A 26,669-nucleotide genomic window follows, 5' to 3' on the forward strand; every position below is an offset into this window, starting at 1 on the left:
TAAAGGAACTTATAAACATATCAGTGCATACAAGGTCAAGCGCTGGGCCTGCGTTATTAATGAAATTCATCATAAGATAAACTAGAAAGGTGTATGCATTCCCTCCTTCATTTGAGCCAAAGGAGGAAGATAGACAGGAAGTATGTAGTACACAGGCCGTTCATACCCTGTGTCTTCTTGCTTGGCTATATCGATCTTGTTCGCCGTAATTGAGCTTGTTCTGACCAAGACATTGGAATTTGTGGCTTGAGTCTTACCCTGAACTTGAGCATCTGCTGTCCAAGCATGTGGCACACTTGCAACCCTGGTGGAGAAGGATGATACTCGTGTCAGACTGTGAGAGGCTGAGGAGATGAGAATAGTGGCTGTGACTTGAAAGGAGCTGAATACTGACCTACATTATTACCTTTACTGTTTCTTGCTTGCTTTTGGTTTTAGGCAGGAGGTAGTTGACGTAGGTCAGAGTATAGACTTTTACTATGTAGTGAACGGAAGCCGAATCTCAGATCCGAGATACTAACAGCGAAGGTCTTCATCGGCGTCTTGGAAGGGCGAACGGATGGTACCCCTCTCAAGTTACTGTTACTCATCCATGCATGATGAGAGGATGCCGACGCGTGCATTATGTGCATGGCTTTCAGATGATGCTGGTCCATGTATGAGACCGAGGTTCATTGACAGGATCCAGGGTAGTTCGAGTGAGAGGGAGTTTGATGGAGCATGATTAATAATGCAGAGAGACACAAGACTTTGCAGTGATTCCGGATTTAACAGATCCCAGCAACACATATGAATGTGTTTCTCCTATATCGATCAGTCTCAGACCATTCTCAAGGCAAGGGCCGAGGCATTGTTGTCATGCTGAGGCCAGCGACACGGCCCGAGCAAAGAACGTGAACTTGGCATTGTGCAACAACCACATTGGTACCTACATGCCTTGTGACAATATGTAGCAACGTTGGCGATGACCATCTATCTTGCATATTCATCTTCCGGGGAAACATGGCTGACAGCATCAGCGGCATATACTTACATATGTACGGGATAACTGTGTTAACTCCGTCCTTCGCAAGCATCAACCAGGATCTTTCACCCACAACAAAGTGGCTATGTACAAACCTTCAGCATCTGACAGTCCCGGACAATTCTTTCCGGTCCCCGAGTAGCCGAGATAGGCAAGCAGTATTATCAAGATGTGCGGTCAGAGCAGTCACGGGGTTTGAACCGCGATACCCAGAGTATACCTGAAACTGGTATTCAAGAGTCGGTGAGGTATTGTAGTGTCAGTGTACTAGGGCTAGGACCGCCGCCGTGCCTGAGATTTGAGCACAACGAGGGCCTCTAGAAGCGTTCTCCGGTCTCCGGGGGACTTTGATGATTGTTTCCGCCTGGTTTGGCTGGTCGAATGGGGCTTTCTTTTTGCTAGCGGATTTGCCCCGGTCAGAACAGAACGGTCTGCTGGGACAGCGTGTCAGGGGATGACCGGCTCTTGTCATTGGGGGCTTGTCCTACGACGGACCAAAGTCCATGACGTGCAGGCTGAAGATTGGGGCATGTTCAAGGCAGATTCAGATTCGTGTCTACCCAATGCGAATGAGTGAATGAATGTCAAAAAGAGAAGATGATGCAGGCTTGAAGTGTCCACATGATCATGCTGATGAGCCGTGCGGCAACACCACACATAGCATCCCATTGCATCCCACGACCGGCCCACTAAGAACCGTTGCCAACGTGGCTCTGGAAACTCTAGCTATGCTAGCTGCAGTCAACAAGACAAGCCCTCGCTGGGGTGTCACAAACACTGCATCGCATAGTACCCAGGAGTACGGAGCAGCCTATCGTGCAGTGGAGGAATAGGGCTAGAAATGTTGAAAATTTCACTTCTGACCGTCTTTGTAAGGTCCAGGCCCCTTCTCAAGAGCCACTGCTGCTCGTCTTTATAATCTGCGGACCCTGCCGATGCTTCTGTGTTGCCCTGATGATAGTGACATTGTCTGAGAATATCCGAGACGTGAGACTTGGCGTTGTTGCGAAGCTTAGATTTAGACCAGAAACACCGATGATTGAGAATTGGTAGGACTCTTCTATTCTCTGAGTCTCGGTGTAACAAACCTGATGACCTATGAAGAGAAATGGAGCTTTGTAACTGCAATAAGTTAGCTACTCGCCCAAGTCCACTGCCTAGACAAAGAAGCGAAATGGAAGTCCTCTTGCGACGATCTGAGAGCGAGTGGGCAGAGACGACATTTTTGGTGTGTGAGCAATCAGGTACCGGCTACAGGGATGACTTCCGCCAAACAAGGGCTCTCCGCTCTGCTTACGATTGGATCCTTGATGTCGCGCCTGGTGCCAGGAACCGGTTGCAGGGGCTGTTGCAAGTGCGAATTTGAGAGAGACAGTGCTTTGCGGTTGAAGAAAGCATTTTGAGGCTTCAGATGTTGGGTTGAGATATTATAGAGAGATCCAGACAAAGGAAGCTATTCACTAGGGGCAACAATTAGAGTTAATAAGAAGTGGCTAGGTAAGTGCTTTATTCTGACTCCCATCGTCATCATCACCATCGCTCAGCATCACTTGGCTAGCTTGAGCTTGTTAGGCTTACCATGTCTGTCAGGGAAAGCTGTCAACATCGATCGCCTTACTCGAGAGACATGAGCATTTATCACGGCGTTGATCTTTGTGAATCATAATTGATTTTCAGGAACCAGTTCTAATGACCAAGGAGTTGCTGAGAAACAGCCATCAGCCAGCGAGTAGGCTACAACGTTGGAAGGATTATGGAGTATCCTATCCTTCAACTGCGTTAGTCGTTCAGCCCTGCTCTTAGTTATAATGATGTAGAGAGAAGTACAAGTAATATTACTTCACCGTGCATATGACAGTCGTAGAAAACAAACATTTCCATCATATCAATGTCAAAGGCGGCACAATCCGTCAGTCACTTACAGCCCCAAAGCACACCTACTCAGACTCAGTGAGAAGAGGCGGAAGAAGATATCCTTGCCAGGATCCAATAAAATGCAAAGAATTGCGACATTATCGTGGTTGAAAACTCTGAGTAGCTCGTGAGGTTTGCTTTCTTTTTCCGTCTTTTCTTTTCCTGTTGCTCTATGTACGTATGTATGTATGGATGTCAGTATTCTCTGCCCTACGTAAATCAGTGTCAGCTTTAGCACCCGCGCTATCCTCCCTTCAATCTAGACTCGTCCAACCCAACAAGACATTGACTCTGTGTCTCCAGGGCTTTCGTACCAAGACGACCCGACAGATTGTGTCATGCTTCAACGCTAAACGCAACTGACCAATCCAATTGATTTACCCCAGCCAGAACTTGCCCCTACGTGATTCCTTTCTGGTTCTTTTCAGGCCCCATCCCGGGAGCCAGCCCATGTCGCTTATTTTGGGGGGGGGGGGGGGGGGGTCGTTGCTCTTCCGGAAGACTCTCTGAGTGAGCGAAAAAAAAAGAGGACAGGAAAAAAAGGTACTTTGATCTACGTACCCGACTGCGTCAGTAATCGGATTTTTAACCAGGACGACGGGAGTGCGGATATAGGTACGGCCGGGTACAACACCAGCGTCACCTTTTCTCTCACATCCACATCCATCACTTTACGGCCAAGACTACGTCCACCACCATCTTCTCGCCTACACCCACCGTCACTCCCGCCAACCACTACCATCATACTGTACTCACTCACTCAGTTGCTCGCTCGTTCGCTCACCACTACTTACTCTCGACCTCAACACCACCACCACATTTACAACAATAAACGATACATCTCGTCATCGCACCGTTTTCTCTATCCTGTACATGTCGACTGTTTCGCCCTCGTTTAGTTCGATACCCTTCCCACCTGTCTAGTCAATCTGCATCCGCCCTCACCCTTTGTCTGCCCAGCCATATCCCCCCCGTCCGCTTGTGTCGTCTGCCATATACTCAACAGACAGGTGCCAGCAGCCGTCCGGAATAGGTTGGGTTAGCTTCTCTTTGCAGGCTTTCCCTCTTGGACATTCTCGCGGCCCTCGATCTCGGCCATACGCCCATTCTGTTCCAATGACGAACTAACCACAATGATCTATTCTGATATCTGCTTTGCAATTCATTGTCCCTGCTAAGGCCCGTCCCGGTGGTATGCTCGCTAGGCATTCACTCCACCATTCCCACAGGCCACCGTCATCATGGACAAGTCATCTGTCGTCTTAGACGGCACATCTGGCGTCGGTCGTGCGTCTCGTAACGTGACCGACCCATCTGCAACATCATCAAGCGCAACAACAGGCAGTCAGAACTCAAAACAATCCTCTGCCAACAATTCTGTAGGCCCTTCGCCCTTGGCCTCAAGAGATTCTTCCCCCACGCGACGCCCTCGAAGGACTGCTTCAGCAAACCGCTTGCCTGGTAATCGATCTCGAAAAAACAGCCAAACCGATAATAGTCCTTCACGCACGACACGACCAAGCTTGTCCTCCGCTGCCCCATCACGCTCATTGTCTTCGACCAACACTCCAACACTTGCACCTTCCCAAGAACAACAACAACAACAACAGATCCAAGCACCGACCCCACAAAAGCCAGTCTTCAACGCAGAACTTAAAGACAGCCCGCGATGGCCCGTATCGCCCCGCCTGCGATCGCCTCCCCCCCAATTTAGCAACAGACCAGCAATTCCTGCACGTCGCAGCGAGCAGGATCTTCCTTCCATTAGTGTTCAGCGACCTACGCCGTCGCCGCAGCCTATGGAGCAACAAACAATATCAGAGAGCGAGATGGAGGAGTCACAGTATCCATCTGGTATGCGAACTCCAGCTCGCGTAGCGTTGGAAACGGTTCAAGAAGTCAGTTTACCAAACTCACCCAACCCTCCCAACGGGTCGGCCTTGGTGGAAAGGGTGAAGGAAAAGTTATCTAGCACCGACAACTATTCTGATACCGCACTTCCCGATGGACGGGCTCTACGAGCAAAAAACAGCTTGGTTGGTCAAGAGAGTGGTAGCGACACCAGCAACAACAAGGCGGAGACAAGAAGACCGACATCCGTTCCTCCACCAATAATTACTCGGCAGTCTAGTGCCATGTCGAATAAGCAAATGAAGTCGAAGCAGGATGGATCCATACAGACCATGACAGTAGAGACCGAGACCGTTCCAAGCGTGCCACAGGTTGCGCTCACAACCGCCCAGAAAAGTGAAGGCACAAATGGAACTCTAAAGACCAAACAGAGCACGGAGACAATAAAACCGAAAAAGGATAAGAAGAAGGTTACACGCAAACAACCCCCAGTAAATGCAGGGAATGGTGAGCCTGAACTAGTGACACTGACATTGCGGGATGTTGCTAACATCCATCCAGCATCCTCCAAAGCTGATGTTTTTGAGGCAACAATTGCCAGCGCCGTTGACGAAGCAAACACCTCGGATTCTGAAGAGACCTTTGTTTACGACTCTAACCCTCCAGATGGCAATGATCGGGCTGGACGGCGATTTCATTCAAGGACTCCCAGTGCTACATCTATGGCTAGCCAGGCTGATCGACAGAATCTGCGATCTATTTATGGTATTATGGAGAGTGGAGGACCTGCTCATGGACCCAAAAAGACGATGAAATTCGTCAACACTTTTACCAGCAACGGAAACGAGAGCTTAGCAGTCGAAACCGAGGATGGCAAAGGCTCTAACCGCAGTGGTGGCAGTGGGTCAACACGAGGTACGACGAGACACCATCACCACATTGGTCGCTGGGGTAGACAGCCTGGTAACGGCCATGCATCGCTATTTGATAATGAATCCCCATTCCCGAATGCTGCGAGGTCGAAGCTCACTGGACCTAATTCTCGCAATTCCTCTGGTCCACCGAGCCCTCGCAACGCTCACTCCAACGCTCCACGCCATTTTGGACATAAACGTTCTGCGATGCAGATGTCGTCCAGTTACGATATGGATGACACGACAGGAGCAGATGATGAACGTACACCTCTTCTCGGCTCGGTCCGCTCAGGTCGTTCAGGTCGAAACCGGCGTGGGCCGCACAACCTACGACAGGCTGAGTCACAAACTTTTGCAAGACGGTCGTCATACTTAAACCGGTTTGCGGCATGCTTAGTACTTACCATGATGTTCATGCTTGTCATTACCGGCGCTATCGGCTTCATGTTTGCCACTTCGCAGCCGATGACTGGAATCGAAATCACTGCTATTCACAACGTGGTGACCAGCGACCAAGTGTTGATGTTCGATTTGACCGTCAAAGCACACAACCCTAACATCGTCGTCGTCACAATAGACCACGCGAACCTAGAGGTTTTCGCGAAATCTGAATATACAGGAACAGATTCGGACTGGTGGGCTCGACCTTTCCCTCACGGCCCAGATGATATACGCGTGTCAGATGACCCCGAAAACGACCCTCCGCTGGATGATCCCGACCCAGATGACGACCTTCGACCCAATGTTCTTCTGGGACGGATCACAGAATTCGATAGTCCTCTCACCTTCGAGGGCTCTCTGTTCCATCAAGGCACCTCTTCTTCAACTGGAGAGATGCAACTCGAATACCCTCTGAACAATACAGTGGGGGGCTCACGACGTTGGGAGCGAATTTACCAGAACGAATTTGACCTAATCGTTAAGGGCGTGGTTAAATATACTCTTCCGATGAGCGCCCGTATCCGCAGCGCCACTGTATCAGGGAGGAAGGCCGTTAGTCCAAATTCTTCAAATGATCCTTCGAACAGCACCAAGGTTGAACCTTCAAACTAGATGGGAGGCTGCCCCGAGAGAGGCAGAAGCCCTTCTAGCCTTTCTTTTGTCAAGTCACCGTTTGTCTTGTGTATTTTGAGCGTGCATAGCATGTCATATTAGGGAGCAGCGGCGTTGGATGTCAACCTCCATCCACATTATGGCTGAACATGATAGGGACATGGAGCTTCAAGATTTTGTTTCATTGTTTTGTTCATTGGTTTATAGACAGGCTCAACACCTATGCTTCCTGTCCGGTGTTTCTTGGGTTGTTTTCACTCCAAGCCTGACCTGGTGAGCATGTACAAGTTGTGCCGTGTGGTACGGTACACAGTTGCTTGCTGGGAGTAGTCTTCGAGAATGGTTAGGGATGGAGTTATTGCTTTGATTTCGTTTCTCACAACCCATAGAAGGAAAAGCGGCAACTATACGTTGTAATTTTAACGGCTTATGAAACACACAAGAAGAGAAAAGAACGTCAGGCCGACTTGAAGAGGAAGATGTGGATGGGAGCACATAGCAAATGCTTCGTAGTTAAGACGGGTAGAAGAGAGTTATTATATCGTTGAATGCAGAATTCAACAGAAAGCCTGTTACTGTCATGAAAGAAACATATCCATGCAAAATCTATATGAAAGTTATCATCGTGGTTTCTTGGTTACCTAAAGGACATAAGAGGTTAAGACGCTTCCCTAGTTGAAACAGTATCACGGTCCTGACGGAGGTGAAGTCTTATTGTAGATGTTTACAGATGTAAAGCCTTGTGGAATTTTTTATAGTGGCATTTCCTGGGATATCTATAAAATTGATTCTGCCAATGAACGTTTGGCAGAGTCGTTCGTAGAGGGTATCAGATTTCAACGGAAAGTGGCGGACTGTGGAGCCTAGAGCTCTCTGTATAATTTCGACCCGCATTTATGTTTTGGGCTGCTTCCTTTCTCATCTGAGCTCTGCGCGACCTTGATCTTCCCCCTTCAAACCTCGGGATTCGATTCAGTCGACACACTCATTCATTTAATAGAAAGACAAAGGACTCGCCGTCAGAATGTCGGGGCGACGCGATTTCCTCAACCAGGCTGCCCCTGAGAACTATGTCGCTGGTCTCGGACGAGGCGCAACAGGTTTTACGACACGATCCGATCTTGGTCCTGCTCGAGATGGACCCAGCGAGGATCAGATCAAAGAGGCTCTTGCGAAACGTGCCGCTCAGCTGGGTCTTGCGCCGGATAAGAAGGGCAAGGATAAGGAAAAGGATGAAGACGAGGGAGGTGACGAAGAACGATATCAAGATCCTGACAACGAAGTTGGGCTCTTCGCTGGTGGTGTGTACGACAAAGATGATGAAGAGGCCGATAAGATTTGGGAATGGGTAGATGAGAGAATGGACCGAAGAAAAAAGCAGCGTGAAGCACGAGAGCAGGCCGAAAAGGACGAGTACGAACGAAACAACCCGAAAATTCAACAGCAGTTTTCCGATCTAAAGCGAGCTCTGGCGACTGTTACTGACGACGAATGGGCAAACCTACCCGAAGTTGGCGACTTGACAGGCAAGAACCGACGTAGCAAGCAAGCGTTGCGACAACGATTCTATGCTGTTCCCGATAGCGTTATTGCGGCAGCGCGCGACTCGAGCGAGATGGGAACAACAGTTATGGACGAGGGCACTTCTTCCAACGCTGGAGGCAGCGATGCTGCAGATGGTACAATGACCAACTTTGCCAAGATCGGCGCGGCTCGCGACAAGGTGCTCAAGTCCAGATTGGAGCAAGCTGGGAGCGATTCTGCTGCGCCAGGCACATCAACTAGTATCGACCCTCAAGGCTATCTTACTAGCCTCAACAAGATGCAGATGAGTGAAGCGCAAGCTCAAGTCGGAGATATCAACCGTGTTCGCGAGCTTTTGCAGTCTGTTGTCAAGACGAACCCTACAAACGCTCTGGGTTGGATCGCGGCGGCGCGACTCGAGGAGTTGGCAGGCAAGAGTGTAACGGCACGAAAGACGATCGACAAAGGCTGTACACAGTGTCCTAAAAGCGAAGATGCCTGGCTTGAGAACATTCGACTTAACAGCGATTCTCCAAATGCAAAGATTATTGCGCGAAGAGCTATTGAGGCCAACAACACATCAGTCAGACTATGGGTCGAGGCGATGAGGCTAGAGACAATTCCAAGCAACAAGAAGCGAGTTATCCGACAAGCACTCGATCACATCCCAGAATCGGAGGCTCTATGGAAGGAGGCAGTGAACTTGGAGGAAAACTCCGATGATGCCAAGCTGCTCCTAGCCAAGGCCACCGAATTAATTCCTCTCTCTGTGGATCTCTGGCTGGCCTTGGCACGATTGGAGACGCCAGAGAACGCCCAGAAGGTCCTCAACAAGGCTCGAAAGGCCTGTCCTACGTCACACGAAATTTGGATCGCGGCTGCACGGTTACAGGAACAGCTCGGACAGGGCACCAAGGTCAATGTTATCAAGCGTGGTGTCCAGGTTTTGGCGAAGGAGTCTGCGATGCCCAAGCGCGAGGAGTGGATTGCAGAGGCAGAAAGATGCGAAGAGGAGGGTGCCATTATTACCTGTCAAAACATCATTCGGGAGACTCTAGGTTGGAGTTTGGACGAGGATGATGATCGCAAAGACACATGGATGGAAGATGCGAGGGCAAGTATTAACCGAGGCAAATATGAGACTGCCAGGGCCATATACGCCTACGCTCTACGGATATTCGTCAACAGTAGAACGATGTGGATGGCAGCAGCAGACTTGGAAAGGAACCATGGAACCCGAGAGTCTCTGTGGCAAGTGCTGGAGAAGGCTGTGGAGGCGTGCCCCAAGAGCGAGGACCTATGGATGATGCTAGCCAAGGAGAAGTGGCAGGCTGGCGAGGTAGACAATGCTCGTCTCGTTCTCAAGCGTGCCTTCAACCAAAACCCCAACAACGAGGATATTTGGCTTTCCGCTGTTAAGCTAGAGTCAGAGAATGGCAATGGTGAACAAGCCCGGAAGCTTCTGGAGATTGCCCGCGAGAAGGCTCCCACAGATCGTGTATGGATGAAGAGTGTTGTATTTGAACGAGTGTTGGGCAATATCGAGGCTGCTCTAGATCTTGTCCTTCAGGCTCTTCAGTTATTCCCTGCAGCGGCCAAGCTTTGGATGCTCAAGGGACAGATCTATGAGGACCTCGGCAAAACTGGCCAAGCGAGAGAGGCTTATTCCACAGGAGTCAAGGCAGTACCCAAGTCTGTCCCCTTGTGGCTTCTGTATGCCAGACTTGAGGAGCAGGCCGGCCTTACCGTGAAGGCTCGATCGGTGCTTGACCGTGCCCGACTTGCTGTGCCAAAGAATGCTCAGTTGTGGTGCGAGTCAGTACGATTAGAACGTCGAGCAGGTAACACAGCCCAGGCCAAGTCAATGATGGCAAAGGCACAACAAGAAGTCCCCAAGAGTGGTCTCCTTTGGGCAGAACAGATATGGCATCTGGAGCCTAGAACGCAGCGCAAGGCCCGCAGTCTCGAAGCTATCAAGAAGGTGGACAGCGACCCCATCCTGTTTGTGGCTGTGGCGCGCATCTTTTGGGGTGATCGTAAGCTGGAGAAGGCGCAAAACTGGTTCGAGAAGGCTCTTGTGCTGGATAGCGACTATGGCGATTCTTGGGCTTGGTACTACCGGTTCTTGTGTCAACATGGTACGGAAGAGAAGCGGGCAGATGTGGTGACGAAGTGCGTGCTGAATGAACCTCGACACGGCGAGGTATGGCAGACGATTGCGAAGAAGCCCACAAATGCGAGAAAGAGTTGTGAGGAAATCCTGAAGTTGGTGGCTGAAGAATTGGAGCAATAGGGTCGTCTGATATTATAGACTGGCACCTAGGGATCACCAGGGATTATATCGATAAACGGATTGGAGTTCTGGATTTGGTTATATGGAATCAATGAGCTTAGACAGCATTCGAAGCGGTGGATAGTCTTTAAACACCCGCATGTCACCAGAGCATGTACGCCTCCTTGTTGACCGTGATTCATTGCTCTTATACTATCGAATTACGTTGCATGCAGAGACCCAGAGCTATCTCACGGCCAGTCTCATGCTGCTGGGCTATGACCATTCGCCCGCTCAATCCCAAATGTGATACCCCAGGCTCCGACTTTGATTAAATAAGTAATACAGTTGCTTCATCTTGGTTCTTGATTGTTGAGAATTCGCTTATTTGCCGCCACCGAACCAGCTCGAGATACCGCCCTTGGCCTTTGCAGCTTCCGCCTCGACACGGTGGTCGAACTTGTCGACTACTCTCATGGCCTCGGCCTTTGCGTCCTTGGCAACAGACTCGACATTGCTCTTGATGACACCCGCCTGACGGTCGGCTTCGGCAGCCTGCGATTGGGTTAGGACATGACTGCAGCCTACTGGAACACAATTGTAGTGTTTTGGGCAAATAAACGTACGACACTGTCAATCTTGGCACCGGCGGCAGCACCAGCTCCCTTCAGCTCACCCTCAGCATTAGGGGAACGGCCGGGAAGGTGGCTCTTGATATCGGCAGCAACGCTATGGGCGTCACCTGTTGAGACGTTAGTTGAATTATTGGCATTGGGGTCGAGAGCGCATACTCTCGGCCTTTTTCTCAGCAGCTCGTGGGTTGCCGCCAGCGGCGTAGAGGTAGTATCCAATACCAGACACAGCAGCGCCGCCAAGGATGAGAGGAGTGCGAGACTTGGACATGTTGAATGATTTGTAGTTGTTGTTTGCGAAAATGTGTGTTGTTGTGATGTGGGTTGTAGAGAGGGTTGAGTTTGGAGTGACAAGATGCAATGGCGGATGAGGAGATGATGGCCGGGTATTTATCATGAGGGAAAGGAAAGCAAGCTCTTTTCTTCCTTAGGTAAGGTGGTTACCTCGGAACTACCTCATACCTCATAGGTTAGTAGGCACCTGGAGGATTCCCTTGCAAGTCAAGATTACTTGGTAGTGCCCCTCTTCTTCGTCAATCAAATTTCCATGTGCTCATATGCGAACCTGGAAAGGATGGTTGCAAGTACATGACGTAACGAGGGCGGGGAGAACCAATTGCTCGGATCATGAGGTGATGAGTGATGGCTGATGAACTGAATGCGGATACGCACTATGACCTTGGTGAACGGATACTGTTTAATACTGCCTATGAGCTTCAATTGGTGAGTAGACTGCTGCGGTATATATGGTTGCTTGACGGACAAAGCATTATCTATTGTGCTGTTGAAGATGTCATGACACTAGTATTTCTGGTCGTGTAAGTAAGTGCCTAGCTTAATTCATCTTCACTGAAGGTGTGATTATATATATAATCTCTGTGACGATTCTCAGACGCATACCCCAACTGTTTATACTGGCAACAAGGTGTCCTTCAGTTTGCATCTAATTCTTGATGTCGTAATATGATTTACTTCGAGTGACAGAATTGAATCTAGACCTTTTTTGTTTGATCAAACATTCCACGCTAAAGTGATGAGCCGCCGACGGAGCTGCACTCGATGGATTTCCTCCAGGGAACGGCCCCACCGAGAGATGCAAGTACCCGACCTGCCGTAAATCGGCATTACATCATCGAACTTTAGTAGCTTATTCTTCTTGGACCTAGCTTAGTACTAAGGTTAAGCTGTGACGACGATCGATCATGAACAACACGGCTTACTTGTCTATCTATATTTTTCCAATTGAGTAAAACTTTACATTTATTTAGGCCATTAGCTTCGTGTCTATGCTTTCTGCCACTTGTTTTTTTTCCGTCCCTAATCCGAACGAATTGTATTATTAGCTAATGAAACTTCCCACTGGATATTTGCTGCAATAATAGAACATCATTATCAACACGGAAGCTGCCTCAGCTGAACGCCCCGCCACAGCCTCCCAAAGCAGGTTGGAGCCCCTAACAGTCAGTAGTAGCGCCTCCTCTAAGCTCACAACGCCATCATGTCTCTCCTAGCCTGCTTTTTTGGACACTTCACGTTTTTCATCTTTTGCTACAATCACAGCGTTACCTTATTCCAAGTGACACTCTGACCATATAGTGTCAGCTGTCTACATTGTTGTCTGGAGACGAGACGCGGTTGAACAGCCTCCCACGTGCCATCATTCGTTTCAAACACTAAACGTAATTCCTCTCCGTCATCATTAACAACCTGAACAAGCTCTCTCCCATCTGTGACCGGGCAATCAGCCCCGGGCGGCACAGCTGCAATGCTGAGGGTCAAGAGCTCGCGTCGTCCCGCGGGACTCAAGCCTACAGACTACGATCATGAAATTGCCCTAGTCGATCACGACGCCGCCGCGACACCGACAGGGTCAGTTACGCCCGAACCTCATAATATAACAAGATACTCAACAACATCAAGATTGCTGGACCTGGGGGAGGAACACGAGGAGGAGCAACAAGAGAACTGTGGCGAGCAAGATGGCGCCCCAAGGAAACCATCAAGCAATACGCTCAATGCCCACACCAATGAGCATGACGGTTCCCCTACTGAGGGTGAAAGCCAAACCCATACATCATCGAACCACATCGAGAACGGTCAACCTTCAATGCCCCCGCAAACAAGGCCATCCATTGAAGTCCAAGGTCAGTATGACTTGCAATAACGAATCTCAAATTAGCCTGACGTATCAGCAGAACCAACTCCCGACGGCTTTCATGGAGATCATCCACATGTGAAGCCAAAGAAGCCTCATGTTGAGCGCGAGACAGCGATAGACATCCTTTACGAGAATGAAAGGGGTGGGTTTCTCTGCGGCATTCCTCTGTTTTCTTCGCAAGCTCTTGGAGGACTTGATCCACCTGCTTGGAGTAAGTCGTCAAACCTAGAAACACAAGTCACCTTTCTCTAGTAGGCATTGACATTTTTGCTTCAGCCAACGGGTACCATAAAGCTTCACCAAGCAACATCCATAATGCACAAGTTCCTGACCCTACATGGGAATGGGCGTGGCCCGAGTGGCGAATTAACCATCAAAAAGGAGTCGACGAACATGGCTGGGAATATTCCTTCCACTTTTCAAAAAAGTTTTCCTGGCACAGCGGCAAGTGGTGGAATTCGTTTGTTCGAAGACGTGCCTGGATTCGAAAGCGGGTGCGAAAGAGACCGGAGGAAGTGTCTGCCGATCCGCACATGCTCAACACGGATTACTTCACGATACGGCCGGCTACTCACAAATCACCAAAGTCTCGCGCGAGCGTCACTAGCAGTCGTCTCAGTCGCTCGAGTATGAGCCAGATGTCGACCGCGGACGCGGACGAGAAACCTGCCGATATTGACAACGTGGATGACCTCATGCGCGCTCTTCGACAAGCCAGAATAGACCGAGAGAAGCTTGACGCTGTCAATAACTACATGGAACATGCAACGGACCTCCAAAACCTCCAGCACGAGATGCATGAGATAATGTCTTTATTTGTTTTCCAACAATCACGCCGCATATTGCTCAGCAAATTGATGGAGATTCATGACGAGACGACAACTCAGATGAAGAAGACGAACACTTCTGAATTACGAGAGCGAAACCAGGCATTGAAGGATGCAGTCCATCATGCCGACGAAGAGGTTCGCAAGCTAGCCTACTGGAGCGATGTAAAGCAAATGGCCGAGAGCGGCGAGGCGAAAGAGGCAGTCAAAGGAGATAAAGGTTGGGATGAAAGCTGGGAAGGTGTCGACCAGAGCGGCGGCGCTCATCCAATGCAGGAAAAGGCCATGGTCAACGGTAAAAAGAAGGAATCGGAGACATGAGCGAAAACGGTTGTCAAGTTTCAATCTTTTGATAAACAAAGAAACATGGGCGTCTGATGGGAAGCAGACAAGGCGTTGTTGCATTGGTGCAGCTGGAGATTTGATGCTGGTAACTACAAGCTACCTGTTCACTATTGTAATACCTTTATAAGTTTACTTCATACATGATTCTTTGGTTCATCATATTGACAAGGCCTTGTACACGACAAGCCAAGTCGAGAAATGATATTTCGGGTGCCCACGTGATGCAATGGCCGACATCGCGGGTCCATTATCGCGATAACAGATAACGCCCGCCCGCGCCAATCTTTTTTCCGCCATGTTTTGAGACTGCTATACCTGGGTATCTAGTAGCCAAGGACCCAGCTCTCAACGAGTGGCCTCTCGAACAAAGACGCCTTCGACGATGCGTGAATTATAACAAATGTCCCTGGCGATCAAGTCAATATGGCGGGCTCGGTCGCGATGCTCTGCCTTCTCAGGACCTTTTCCGAAATCAAGAGCCCCATTTCCCTCCAGGATATCCAATCCCTACGCTATCCGGCTCGAGTCATCGACACCATATTCTGATGGGACAAACTCAACTGAACCCCCGAAAACAGCCCTTGTAGCCCTTCCTGAAAAGTCTCTCGAAGTGAGCGAACAGCAGCCCGAGCAGGTTATTGCCAACCTAGTTACGGACGATGCTCACGAGTCCCGCAATCGAGTCTTTAAAGATGCGTTCAGGATCGATGCGCTTCGACTGGTTGAAGACAAAGATGCCATGAAGCTCTTTAAACCTGTGATCGGAAAAGCACACCAATATCCAAACGAACAGGCGAACAAGGCAAGCGAACAGGAGCATAGGCGGGACGCACGACGACAGGCTGGCTTAGGTGTGGTCTGGAGCCACTTCGACAAGACCGTTCCGCAATGGATAGAATGTTTTGGGCTAATGAAGCGCATGACACCACAATGGAGCGAGAGAGCCAACATGTCGGCTGTAAGGATCGTCCTACCCAAAACGTGGGATATCGAAGTCAATAACCAGAATCTCGAATATGTCGACTCTGCGACGGGCGTGCTCCAGAAACTGCGGGCAGTCGTGGATCGTAATCCTTCTGCCATTGTTCTTCGTGGAAAGAGCAAGATATTGGTCAAGGTGGCCGACGAGATTGTGAGGCATTGCCAAGACGCTGAAATCTATGAGCTGGGAGAAGTGGCTGCATCGGATTACAAGACGAGGCAGCTGTGGCCAACCATTGAAAATGCGCCAAACGGAGGTGCCTCGCTCCCTGATGACCATAACGACAATATCTGGGTGCACAAAGAGTACCAGCCTCACTCTCTCCATGTGCCATACGAGCAGATCCCACGACCGTCCTTATGGACACATGACAACTTTGAGCACTATATCTCAACGCTGTGCTATGGCAAGGTGCCTCCTCATCTAGCAATCAGGTTCTACGGCCAGAGGCGAGTGAATGGGAGATATATCGATACGGATGGCATCAGGATCAAGCTCATTGTTGATGCTTTTGATGACCCTGCTGCAAAACCATTCATTACTATCCCTGTCTTGAAAATGGCTATTTCCATGATGGCTTTCCGAGGTGGACATCGTGCCTCTGCCAACCATCTCATACAATTGGGAGAGGAATTGGGCATCCCCATGGACACTGATATATACAACATCATGCTTGAAGGCTACGCTCACAAGCGTGATATTGGCTTCTTTTATAGGTTTCTCCGAAGGATGCAGGCGCGCTATCATCACCCCAACATTCGAACATGGCTACTTTTCCTTCGACTGGTCAGGGGTGAGGACGAAAGGAGGCAGGTCATTGTGGCCATGTACCAATTGGGCATGTTCAATCATCAGGCCACGCGTCGCGGGATCGCCGATGTAATGGGCTCTCTTGATGCATATGCTGCTTTCAAAGCTGGAATACCTCTGAAAGGCTTCCTGGACGAGCAGAAGGAACGATATGGTGAGGGCTGGCTAGCGATCGATGGCCTCAACAGTATTGTCACTGAACTACTTCGCTTCCACCGCCCAGAAGATCCTCGAATCGAAGATTGCAAGGAACTGATTAGGATTCATACGGAGTCAGGCCACAGGGTTGAGCTTAAGACCATCAACATCTTCCTCAGCTACGCGGCCAAGTCCAGAGATTGGGATACTGCTCTCTGGGCTATGTCACTCTTCAAGGTCGCCGGCTGCGAGCCTGACCAGGAGACTTATGGTGCTCTCCTGTCACTTGCGGTCAAAACACGCTGCCCGCATGCCCTCGGAACTGTCTACTTCTACGGCGTCCTCCGTCGTCAGCTCAAGAAGGGGTCGAGAGACTTGCTGAGCCAAGTCCTCCTTCGCAAGCACAAAGACCCCTTTTGGGAAAAGCTTGAGCATCAGCCAGGCATCTTCCCCAGACAGGCAATCCCTGATCTTTTGGCCAATAAGATTCCTCGCCTCTGGGTTGTCATGTCCCGAGTCGAGCGTGTCATCCTCGATAAGTGGGCGAGCTATGCTCCCCTTAAACCCCTCGAATATGCGCTCGGACTTTCATATCGCTCCAATGACCTGCCCATGCACTCCCAGATCAAAGCCGGTAAACCCATTCAGGTGCAAGATCTCATCGTCAAGCTTCGCAGAGCTGACGGTCAACCTGGGAAAATCAACGTGCGTCTCAAGGGCCGTTTCGACCCGGCGCATATGATTCAGGGTTGGGATGAGTCTCAGGCAGATGCAAACCATCCGAGCGTACTGCAAGAAGAAGAGGAGCCTGACAGCTGGCCTGATAATGATGATGATGTTGATGATGATACTCCAAAGCTTTTGTCGGCAGGGCCCGAGACGGACCCAAAATCGCCTGGCGGTGGTCAAGATGGTCCTCCTGAAAGGCCAAATTCCACCCTTTCCTCTGAATTTGCTTTGAAGGAGGTCGAGAAGAAGATCAAAGAAGCTCGAAAAAGAGACCAGATTTAAGTCTTGCTGAACTTCTGTGAGAAGCGCCACATACAATCCCCATATTAACAATATCGTATTTTCAGCACCTTGCATCACTCCAGCCTGTATATTACAATTCCTTCTAGGATGCCTACCCATTTTACCTGTACTTTCAAGATCATATTATGATAGAAAATCACGGACATACCATGTACACTAGCAAAAGCACATTTTTCAAGAGGATGGGCAAGACGGAAACCAGAACAACGATAAATAAAAACGAAGCTATCAGAACACCTCAAATCTTTACTTCACACACTAAATTACGGACTGTCTTGCCCTCGAGATCAGTTCATATGTTCACCTACATTACATAAGTGCCAAGTCTGTGAGAGTGCAATGATAGCTCCTGGAGAAATATGGATTGATGTTTCCCAACTCACGTCTGAATAATCGAGCCTACCGTTCAAAAAAACAAAAATGGACCGTCAGTTAGTGTCCTGTATATGCTATACTGCCTCTTGACCCCTCTAAAAGCAATCCAACCATACTCGAGCATATCATCCCAGCGACTGGCATTCGCAACGGAAATTTGGAATGAGACGGATGATCTCATGGCGACGTGAAGAAAATGGGAATCCCATGCGTGCGTAAACATCAAAAAAAGGTTTCTCTCGCTCTTCTTTCTTTCTTTCTCTCTTTCCTTGTATCCGCCTCAGCCCAGAACATGATATCCTTTCCGAGTCTCGCTCTTCTCGTGATGCGCCTCGGCAAGTCGATGAAGAGCGCACGATCCAGATCCAGGTTTGACACCAATACACCGACAAGTTGAGATGCAAGACTTAACAGGAGAATATCACAACCCCCTCTCATGACCACCATCTACCACTTGCCCTTTAAACTTCCCAGAAAGCTGGGATCCGAGAAACATAACCGGAGGTGCAAGGGAGAAGCGACACCTAGGTTGAGTTCAAGCCCGTTACCCCGTAATTTCAGACCACAACCTATTCTTCCTTCTTGATTTCCTGGGCACTGGCCTCCTTCTTCACTTCCTCCGCTGCGTCCTTGTCGGTAGGCTTCGTAACGGTTGCATCGGCGGGTTTCGTATCGGCGGAAGCGTTATCGGCGGCGGCGGCGTCGCCAGGGGCAGTTACAGGAGCGGTGTCCTTCTCGGCGGATGACGGGTTTTTGGTGACCTGGCTGGCGAGGTCTTTGTCTTCGTCGGCGTTGTCAAACATTTCTGTATCATCTGAATCCGTGAGAACCTCAGTGCCATCGCCGAGGAAAATGATCCGGCCTCGGTACCCACCAACTCCAAAGCTTCGTCCCTTGTTTTCAGGATCCATCTCATAGCCACTGTCGCTATCCTCAAAGTTGTGGTGGACTCCAGGTCCTCGGAATTCGGCTACCGATTTCACGTCAGTCTGTGTCCAGACGTCCAATTTAATTCGCAGAGCGGGTATCATCCTTACCGTACTCGGGAGGAGCACATGGGCCATCTCCGTTGGCGACCCGGCGGGCGATCTCCTCGTACCACTCTTCCTTGGTTTTTCCGTTGAGGAAGCCGATGATGACCATGGTCATATTATCGCAGCCAACGCCACCGGTCTCGGAGTTGGAGGCAAGACAGTTGTCCATCATGTTCTCACAAATCTTGTCGAGCTCCTGCTTGGCAGCGATGCCTCGTCGGACGAACTCAACCACGGCTTGAGAGGATTGGCAATCCCAGATACCTATGCTAGTGAGTACTGTTATTCCCTCATCACTCGAGCCGACGTAGCTTACCATCACAAGCAATAACCAGGAATTCATCCTCATCTGTAAGATCATGTTGCTCAACATCGGGGTAGGCTGTGACAATTTGGTTCTCGGGGGACAACTCAGCACTCTTCTTGAATTCAAAATCACCAATAGCACGCGAGAGGGCGAGGTTTCCGTTCACTCGGCCGAAGTCGACAAAGCCACCGGCAGCTGTGATTCGGTTCTTTTCGTCTAGTGTGGATGTCAGTACTATCGCTCGTGTTGCGTGAGTGATGTGACTGACTCTCGAGTTGGGGCTTGTGGTCCTGAGATAGAGGCTTGGCACGACCCTTGATACCAAGAACACCTCTCGAATCACCAGCGTTGGCCTGAATTTACGGGTCAGCTTCTTGCCGTATGTCATCCACCAACGGGATGTGAAGGTGAAAGCCAAAGTGAGGGAAACAATGACGAGGGGCGAACTGACAACATAGAGCTTGTTGCCAGCGATCAAGCTGACACAGGCTGTGCAACCGGAAACCTCTTCTTCGTACTTTGGGTCTGATGTTGGCGAAACATGACACGTTAGCAGTTGTTATTCAAGAAGCCAGGCGACGATTTGTCTATTATCGGGCATGGCGGAGAACGGAAAAGACCAAAAGCTGAGGCATACCGTTGAGAATAGCGCGATCGGTCGCGAGGAAACCGTCCTTCAGACCCTGAGCATAGTCACCAGACTTGAAGGTGTCCTGCTTGAAGATAATGTTGTGAATGTTTTGGCCGGTAAATAGTGCCACCTTGTCACCACCGTGTCCGTCGAAAACACCGAAGAAGGACAGCTTGCTGGAGTGAGACTTGGCTGAGTCGAGGTCGAGTACTGCGGTGTGAGCATCCTCCATACTAATGCGCCAGCCTTGCATGGCCGAAACACCGTAGATGAGGCGCTCATCCTCACCCTTCTCCGAAGTCTGTAGGATAGAAAAGAAGCGTTAGCAGGACTTGCTTGGTCTGACGACAAAGCAGCCAGCGGAAACATCGGGGAAGCGGATATCAGTATGTGAACATGGGCGTGGAAAATAATGATCGCAAGAGCCAAGTTACAAGCCCAAAGCCTCTGGTGGTCGGTGCATATTCCCGACAAGGCTGAGGATATAGGCGCGGCTGGTGAAATTGGTATTCCGTGGGCTCCAGCGCCAGTGCTGGGTGAGGGGCTCATGACTGAGCAAGATTGCCCCTCTCGCGCCAGGTCCGAGTGCTAAATCCCAATGGCCGAATGCAAAACAAAAAAAAGACCGAACAAAGCCGCGCAGATGATCGAGACGAGTACATAAAATTCATAGGCACAAGACGCACCTTTTCGACAACGGGCTCCGATAGAGTCTGACCCATGGCTATAGTTTGTTATGGCCGGTTCGATCGAAAGAAAGCCTAGGCGTTGCTGGGACGAGACAGGACGGCGAGCGGAAGGAGGAGAGAAGAGATGAGGAAGATCGACCGACGAGGGGTTGGCGGGGGGGGGAGAGGGTCGTTTGAAGAGGGGGGATGACGAGATAAGATCTCGCTCGACAAGAGAATTTTAGTTATTTGTTAAGAACAAGAGGTACGAGTATGAGTATGAGTAGTATGAGGAGAAGAAATTATAGCAAAAGCAAAAGGTAGAAAAAGAAGATGAACGGGGTTGACTACGATGCCGGCGCCGGGAGCGTGGTCAAAGGTGGATTCACGCTTTCTGTTGATGCGGAAGAGGGAGATTTCGACGTGCGAGAGATGGATCTGGATGTGTGGATTGTTGAGTTGAGGTTAGGTGAGGTGATGTCGGGCGGGAGGTCGCACCTATGGCGGGGGGGCTAGTGCTGTAGCTAGCTCTACTATCGCTAGGCTTCAGCGGTGGTGATCACCAAATTTGGAGCTCTCCAGGTGAGCGGCTGCCTAACCGTTGCACCCTCGGTCGGCGCCTTTCCCTGAGGTGGTGGATGTTTTTAGCTGGGCTCGACCTGAGGCGCAGGCTTTGAAAATCAGATGAGGCCGGGGTATCGCATATCCTGGATTAATATGGATTTATGCATTCTCTCGGGGAACTATCAAGTGTAGCATCCATCTACGGATATCCGCCTTGCGTATTGCTGAATCTTGTGCTCCTCGAGGCATAATTAGTACCTATCTTAAGGGGGACCTTAGGTACAGCCCAGCTTGATATCAACCAGCATGTGCCAATCAAGGTGTTTTCAACCGTGATATCTCGCTCCTCCATCCCATCTGAAAGGCAAAGAGCTCAACTACTTTGGTCCTAGCACCATTCTAGTCCAAGGCAGGGGCGAATATACTGAACTGTTCCTGTCCCTACATCATCAATCTGGGCTGCTCTTCTGCTAGTTAACCCCTGCTCCCATAGGAATGGGACCGCCACTGACAGCCACGCTTTGTATGAAATAACTCTAGGTGATACAATGACCTCACGTCACTGGCTATGATATATGCATCCATACAAACCATCACCCCATCGATACACTGAATAAGTTGAGCCTTTTTTAAAACCACCCACTGCATGCATGAAAATTACAGTTGAGAGGGGGAAAAAACTTTGCATGAGTATGTCGTGTCGTGTAAGAGTTCCGTCAGCCGCTGGCGCCTAAACAGTCCCCTCTCGTTCGCTCCTTTTTTTTTCACTGTCACGCGTGAAAAAATTCCATGTTCGTCCTCGCCACTTCTAGCCGCGTGTGTTATTCATCTGTGCTACTCTGCCAGCTTTGAGTGGCTGTTGAGAATTACCTGTTCAAGCACCTGATTTGATTTGATCGGATGCTACACATAAGCCTCAGATCAGGTCGCGTGCCCTTCCCTTGATGACGGTCCGGTCCGGCTCCAAAAAATTACAAAACCCAGTTTCTTATCCCCATCCGTGCGTGCTTGAAGTATTGATTGATAGCAGGTAGGGCTGTGCGGTTGTGGCTGATTACTTTTTTGTTAGAGGATGATGCTATCTCTGAGGCTTGAGGTTGAGAGAAATTGCAAACCGTGGAGTCCATCTTTAAGTGAAGGGTTTATGTTATCATGCAGGTAACTCTCAATTTTCAAGAGGGATAGATCTGGAAATTACGCCGTCAATTCTGATGGTACACAATACCTAAAAGACCATAATTGTATATAACATATCTGTATAGCCAACCGTTTAGCTTACCCTAAACCGTTGGCCATTGAGTACCGTTTTCGCCCATCTGTCCTTACAATACAAAATAAATTGGTGTCATTTCGTTGGTCACTTGCCAGTATTAAAGGTATTTAAGATTTCTTATTTATCCAATGAGATCATAATTGTCCTTTGAGGACTTGTGCTACTAATCTAGACCAAACATAATTTTAGAGACCCCATCTACAAAAGAAAAAAACACCTAAATTATCCTTTCCCAAAGAACACGCCAAGGGAGGAAAAAAGAAAAGAAGCAAGAAGAAAAAAATTATCAATATACCAAAACAAATACGAAGCGCCAGGGTATCTCATGCTCCAACATATACATCATCAATACAGGACTTCAACTCTCAGAGAAAGGCATAGCTGCCACCTTCTGACTTGCCTGAATCTTCTCTTCTCCAATTCACAGATGAGTTTCCTGCTGGTTTCGAGTGTCTACTGACAGGAACACTGAGCGGATCGACACTTAAGCGAGACAACTTGCTCATCGAATGCCCCAAGCCTTGCCGTAAAGACGCCAATGATCCCCTGATGCTGTTCTGAGCATCTCCCCATTGACTTGGGGATATCAATTCCGAGCTTGCCCGCTCTCCAGGCTGTGTTCCACAGCGGCTCGAACTCATCACCGTGCTTGGCCGAAGTGGATGGAAAGGCGACTCATCAACTAGCTGGTGATATGATGCACCTGTTCCATCGCGCTGTGGTTCGTACACACGCCAGTTCTCCCCGGACCCAAACGAAGGATCGCTGACATATCCTCTGGGTGCCTCCAAATCATACCATGGTCTGCTACCAGGGCCAACATCCTCTCCCAGTAGTTCCTGGGTGGACAGACGTACTAGCTCCGGTCGTATCAATACTGGAAGGCTCTGAGTTGCCCCCATTGAGGGGCCCTCACTATCACCTACTGAGGCATGAGAACCGAGCCCAGCATCTGGCGCTCGTGTTGGAACCCTAGTCAAGAGCCTTGGACTGGAAAGATGTGAGGAAGCGAAAGCCAATGAGCTTTCATTGCCGCTTGTGTAGTAGTCAGAGCCCTGCTGGAACAATGCTCTTTGCGATTGAATGCTTGGGAGACCATTGAGCGAGGAGTCGGCTGCATCGTTACCCCCCATGAAAGACCTTCGTCTTGCATCCGATAAAAACACTGGTGGTGGTATCAGTTGACTGGTTGACTGCGATAATGTTGAGTTCGATCGTTGGCTCCTCAAAGAGTCACGACTTGGCCGCCCTGCAGTTGTAGTTCCAACTGTGACCCAGGATCTTCTTTCGTCCTCACTGTTAGATGTGCCAAGGGACCGAGATACACTGGTGTTGGAATTCTCAGCGACGAATCTCGGGGGAACAAGAGGTGTCGCCATGAATCCCAATGTTGGAGATGTCATAACCAGCGTCCCCGAATCCATCTCAGAATGGAGCGTCCTGATGGGGTGGCGTTGTTGTTTACCTGCAGCTGCTATAATCTCGACCTTGTCGGCCTCTCGCATTGCCGCTGAGCCCCCGTTAACACGAAGGCTGTCGAGCACGGGCCCGGAGATCTTATGGCGAAACTTGGACGAGAGATATGTTTGTCGTTTGCGGCGGCGGCGAAGGAGACAACAAACAAGCAGCATAGATAGGAATATGACGACCAGAAGAGGCAGAAGAATCGCGAGGAGGAGGGTACCAGTCGTCAGACTCCCATCCGAATCAGACAACTGTACATCAGGCTCTGAAGAGCTTCCGGTGGGCGCGACAGAAGTAGACGTGCCCGTAGATGTTGATGAAGTGCGAGATTGAGTTGTCGACGAGGATGTGGACTCGAACGGTATGACGCTCAAATTTAGAACCTCGGTCTCTGTGTCATCCAAAGTCTTTGACGAAGCTGTCACAGAAATATTTAGATCTCCTGAAGCGGATACTGGGATCTTCCCGGTGATGTTAAAGCCATCAAGCTTTAGCCAATCCTTCTTCGGGTTGGTTGAAATCTGAAGGTCAATGTCCTCAGGGTCCCAGAAATAGGGCCGCAAATCAAGATCGACATCTTTTCCAGCCTCGACCTTGATACCGTCAAAAGTTGAGCGAAACAGAGCAGTCGAGACATTGACAGTGGCGTATATGTTAATTGTGTCTTGGTATGAGTCGCGGAGCGTGATGGTGAAGTTGGTTGAATGATCGCCTTTCCCTGGTATTCCCTCGATATCCCATGTATTCTTGTCCAGCGACAGCCAGTCCGGCATACCATCTGTTGAAATATCAATGTCGTCGATCTTCACAGGTTTATTGTCAAGCTTGATGCCATCTGCTAGCCCGCTATATGCAAGCTTCTTCCCTCTGGTAGTGTTCAGAGTGATGTTGGGGTTGTCAACACTAAGTTTGTGTCTACCCACAATGACAGAGAAGGCAACTGACACGGCAGAAAAGCCAACAATGTCCGAAGCGACAAGCTGGAAGTCAAACGTTTGAGGAGGCTGGATAAGTGACTCGAAAGGAGGTGTCTTGCCACTAAATGTCAATGAGCCAGCATCGAACCTCATCCAAGCAGGTAAGGGACTGCCATCGCCCGAAGTCGCATAATAGTTGATCATATTGGGCTGGTATTCAAATGTGTCGGCATCAAAAGTAAATCTGAGCTCCGTAGAAGGATATGAGATTAGTGATGACGGCGGCGAATAGTCGCCAAAATCTTGAATCTGCTTCAGAAGTGGTGTTTTGAGGGAGGGGCCTTTGTTCCTAGACACGACCAGAGTCGAACTTAGCAACGTTGAGCCAGAATCATCCTTGGCAATGATCTCTACTGTCTGGCCTACCACATCGCCACTGGGAACGGTGTCGTTGGTCGGGATGCCATAAAGACGGCGATCTTTGCTGTCGATAGAAATCCATTTTGGCGCATCTCCGAGCGAGTATGATATTTTGGAGTCTGATCGAAATGTGTAACGAGAGAAGACGTAAGAGAAGGGCTCATCTACCCGGGCTACTGGTGGTAACTGAGAGTTAATCGGGTAGTTGATTGTTGGCTGAGAATTTGTGAGTCCTGAGATAGTGAGAAGGAGAACAGCGAGTATGAAGGAAGCCATCATGGCATGACAATACACTGCTCAGTGTTCAAGTACGAATAGAGTAACATGAAACGCCATCCAGGTGAATAGCAAGTCGCTGAATAGAGTCGAAAGGATGAAGGAAAGAGAAGTGAGAAACAGGAAGGCCGGGAGACAGACGACCGTACGAAGGCATATCGTGAATGACATGATGATGGCTGGCAAGCTGCAGGCTTGAGCTAGAGGAATACTGAGCCCTTCATTCCTGTATAGCTTCTCCACTGAGCCTTTTTGAACCACGGGAGAAAAATTGGTGGTGATAGTCAGTTAAGGGAACGGGTGCTGAATCCATTTCAAGAGGAGGCAAGATGTCTCAGGTTGACTAGAACTTCCCGTGAGATGGAGAGACATTGACGTGTGGTGGGTATAACCAAAGGAACGGTACTCCAGGCTGACACCACTGTAGTCACATTCCTATGGAAGGCCTGGTAGCCCAGAGAGATCGGTGAGACACCGTAGCCACTCGGCATGATGATTATGGAAGACTCGACATGGTGATCATGAAGGTTGACAGGATACTGGCTCCATCGAGCTAAGGGAAAGAAGGCTGGAGAGGGAGAGTCAATAATTAGCAATGGTGTTGTTGAAAGAGCATATATTGGTTATGATATCATATAACGCCTCCCTTGCGCATTTAACTCAGTATGGCCATTGAGTATTGATACTATCATATGAGCCATTCCCTGGGAATCGTCAACCTGATGCAACATGAATCGACCCTTGAATCTATCAGCTTTCAGCTTTCTTAGTAGCAACACTCACTTGAGTGAGGTAGCAGTGGATCACACCCGACTTCTCTTGTTACAGAGCAACTCGGCGAATTTATTTGTGGAGGAGCCCTTATCGAAGCGGAGTACTCCGTATGGGTTTAGGGATAGTTTAGTCGTTATCGCCAGTCCCGCAGAGCCTTTAACGAGCCAATCGCTCAACTATTTCGATGACTCTTTAAGCGGAGGATGGATGTATGTAATAGCGCACCCTTGATCGGCGGCGACGGCCAACAAAAATAAAAGGGTCTATTTGAGTCTGGATCGCACACGTATACAAATGGAAAAAACGTAGTATAATCGGCACCAAGTGGCAGAGGCAAAGAGGAGCAGCCGAGTACCTAGTACCTACCTAGGAAGAGATGCCATAGGTTGATTATAGGCACCTTAGAAGGGAAAAAAGTCTGCAGGTGACACAGGGCAGTTGTGCTTTTCACAGATACTCGATCGAAGGCTATCTTATTCTAGGTTAGCAG

General features: G+C 49.5%; 7 protein-coding genes across 7 annotated transcripts; 4 read left to right on the forward strand and 3 right to left on the reverse strand.

The window, feature by feature from the left end:
- Nucleotides 1-4,179: 4,179 nt before the first annotated feature.
- FPRO_07759 (uncharacterized protein) lies at nt 4,180-6,756 on the forward strand (the record flags this gene model as incomplete). The annotated part of the gene is made up of 2 exons (XM_031234148.1): nt 4,180-5,296; nt 5,351-6,756. The coding sequence occupies 2 exons, from the start codon at nt 4,180-4,182 to the stop codon at nt 6,754-6,756; spliced, it is 2,523 nt and encodes an 840-aa protein (XP_031083915.1).
- Nucleotides 6,757-7,780: 1,024 nt separating this feature from the next.
- FPRO_07758 (putative pre-mRNA splicing factor prp1) lies at nt 7,781-10,573 on the forward strand (the record flags this gene model as incomplete). Its single annotated transcript, XM_031234151.1, has 1 exon — nt 7,781-10,573. One exon carries the CDS (start codon nt 7,781-7,783, stop codon nt 10,571-10,573), a length of 2,793 nt encoding a protein of 930 aa, XP_031083916.1.
- A 363-nt stretch (nt 10,574-10,936) lies between these two features.
- On the reverse strand, nt 10,937-11,455 carry FPRO_07757 (uncharacterized protein; the record flags this gene model as incomplete). Its single annotated transcript, XM_031234152.1, has 3 exons — nt 10,937-11,107; nt 11,179-11,294; nt 11,344-11,455. The coding sequence occupies 3 exons, from the start codon at nt 11,453-11,455 to the stop codon at nt 10,937-10,939; spliced, it is 399 nt and encodes a 132-aa protein (XP_031083917.1).
- Nucleotides 11,456-12,949: 1,494 nt separating this feature from the next.
- On the forward strand, nt 12,950-14,490 carry FPRO_07756 (uncharacterized protein; the record flags this gene model as incomplete). Its single annotated transcript, XM_031234153.1, has 4 exons — nt 12,950-13,053; nt 13,105-13,328; nt 13,380-13,553; nt 13,619-14,490. The coding sequence occupies 4 exons, from the start codon at nt 12,950-12,952 to the stop codon at nt 14,488-14,490; spliced, it is 1,374 nt and encodes a 457-aa protein (XP_031083918.1).
- A 424-nt stretch (nt 14,491-14,914) lies between these two features.
- FPRO_07755 (uncharacterized protein) lies at nt 14,915-17,455 on the forward strand (the record flags this gene model as incomplete). Its single annotated transcript, XM_031234154.1, has 1 exon — nt 14,915-17,455. One exon carries the CDS (start codon nt 14,915-14,917, stop codon nt 17,453-17,455), a length of 2,541 nt encoding a protein of 846 aa, XP_031083919.1.
- A 965-nt stretch (nt 17,456-18,420) lies between these two features.
- Nucleotides 18,421-20,545, reverse strand: FPRO_07754 (putative protein phosphatase 2C; the record flags this gene model as incomplete). The annotated part of the gene is made up of 8 exons (XM_031234155.1): nt 18,421-18,665; nt 18,726-18,821; nt 18,889-19,149; nt 19,202-19,408; nt 19,461-19,545; nt 19,644-19,717; nt 19,830-20,124; nt 20,510-20,545. 8 exons carry the CDS (start codon nt 20,543-20,545, stop codon nt 18,421-18,423), a joined length of 1,299 nt encoding a protein of 432 aa, XP_031083920.1.
- A 2,148-nt stretch (nt 20,546-22,693) lies between these two features.
- On the reverse strand, nt 22,694-25,405 carry FPRO_07753 (uncharacterized protein; the record flags this gene model as incomplete). Its single annotated transcript, XM_031234156.1, has 1 exon — nt 22,694-25,405. One exon carries the CDS (start codon nt 25,403-25,405, stop codon nt 22,694-22,696), a length of 2,712 nt encoding a protein of 903 aa, XP_031083921.1.
- Nucleotides 25,406-26,669: the final 1,264 nt, after the last annotated feature.

The sequence above is a fragment of the Fusarium proliferatum genome (genome assembly GCF_900067095.1).
Source record: "Fusarium proliferatum ET1 genome assembly, contig: FPRO_scaffold007, whole genome shotgun sequence".
Taxonomy (NCBI): Eukaryota; Fungi; Ascomycota; class Sordariomycetes; order Hypocreales; family Nectriaceae; genus Fusarium; species Fusarium proliferatum.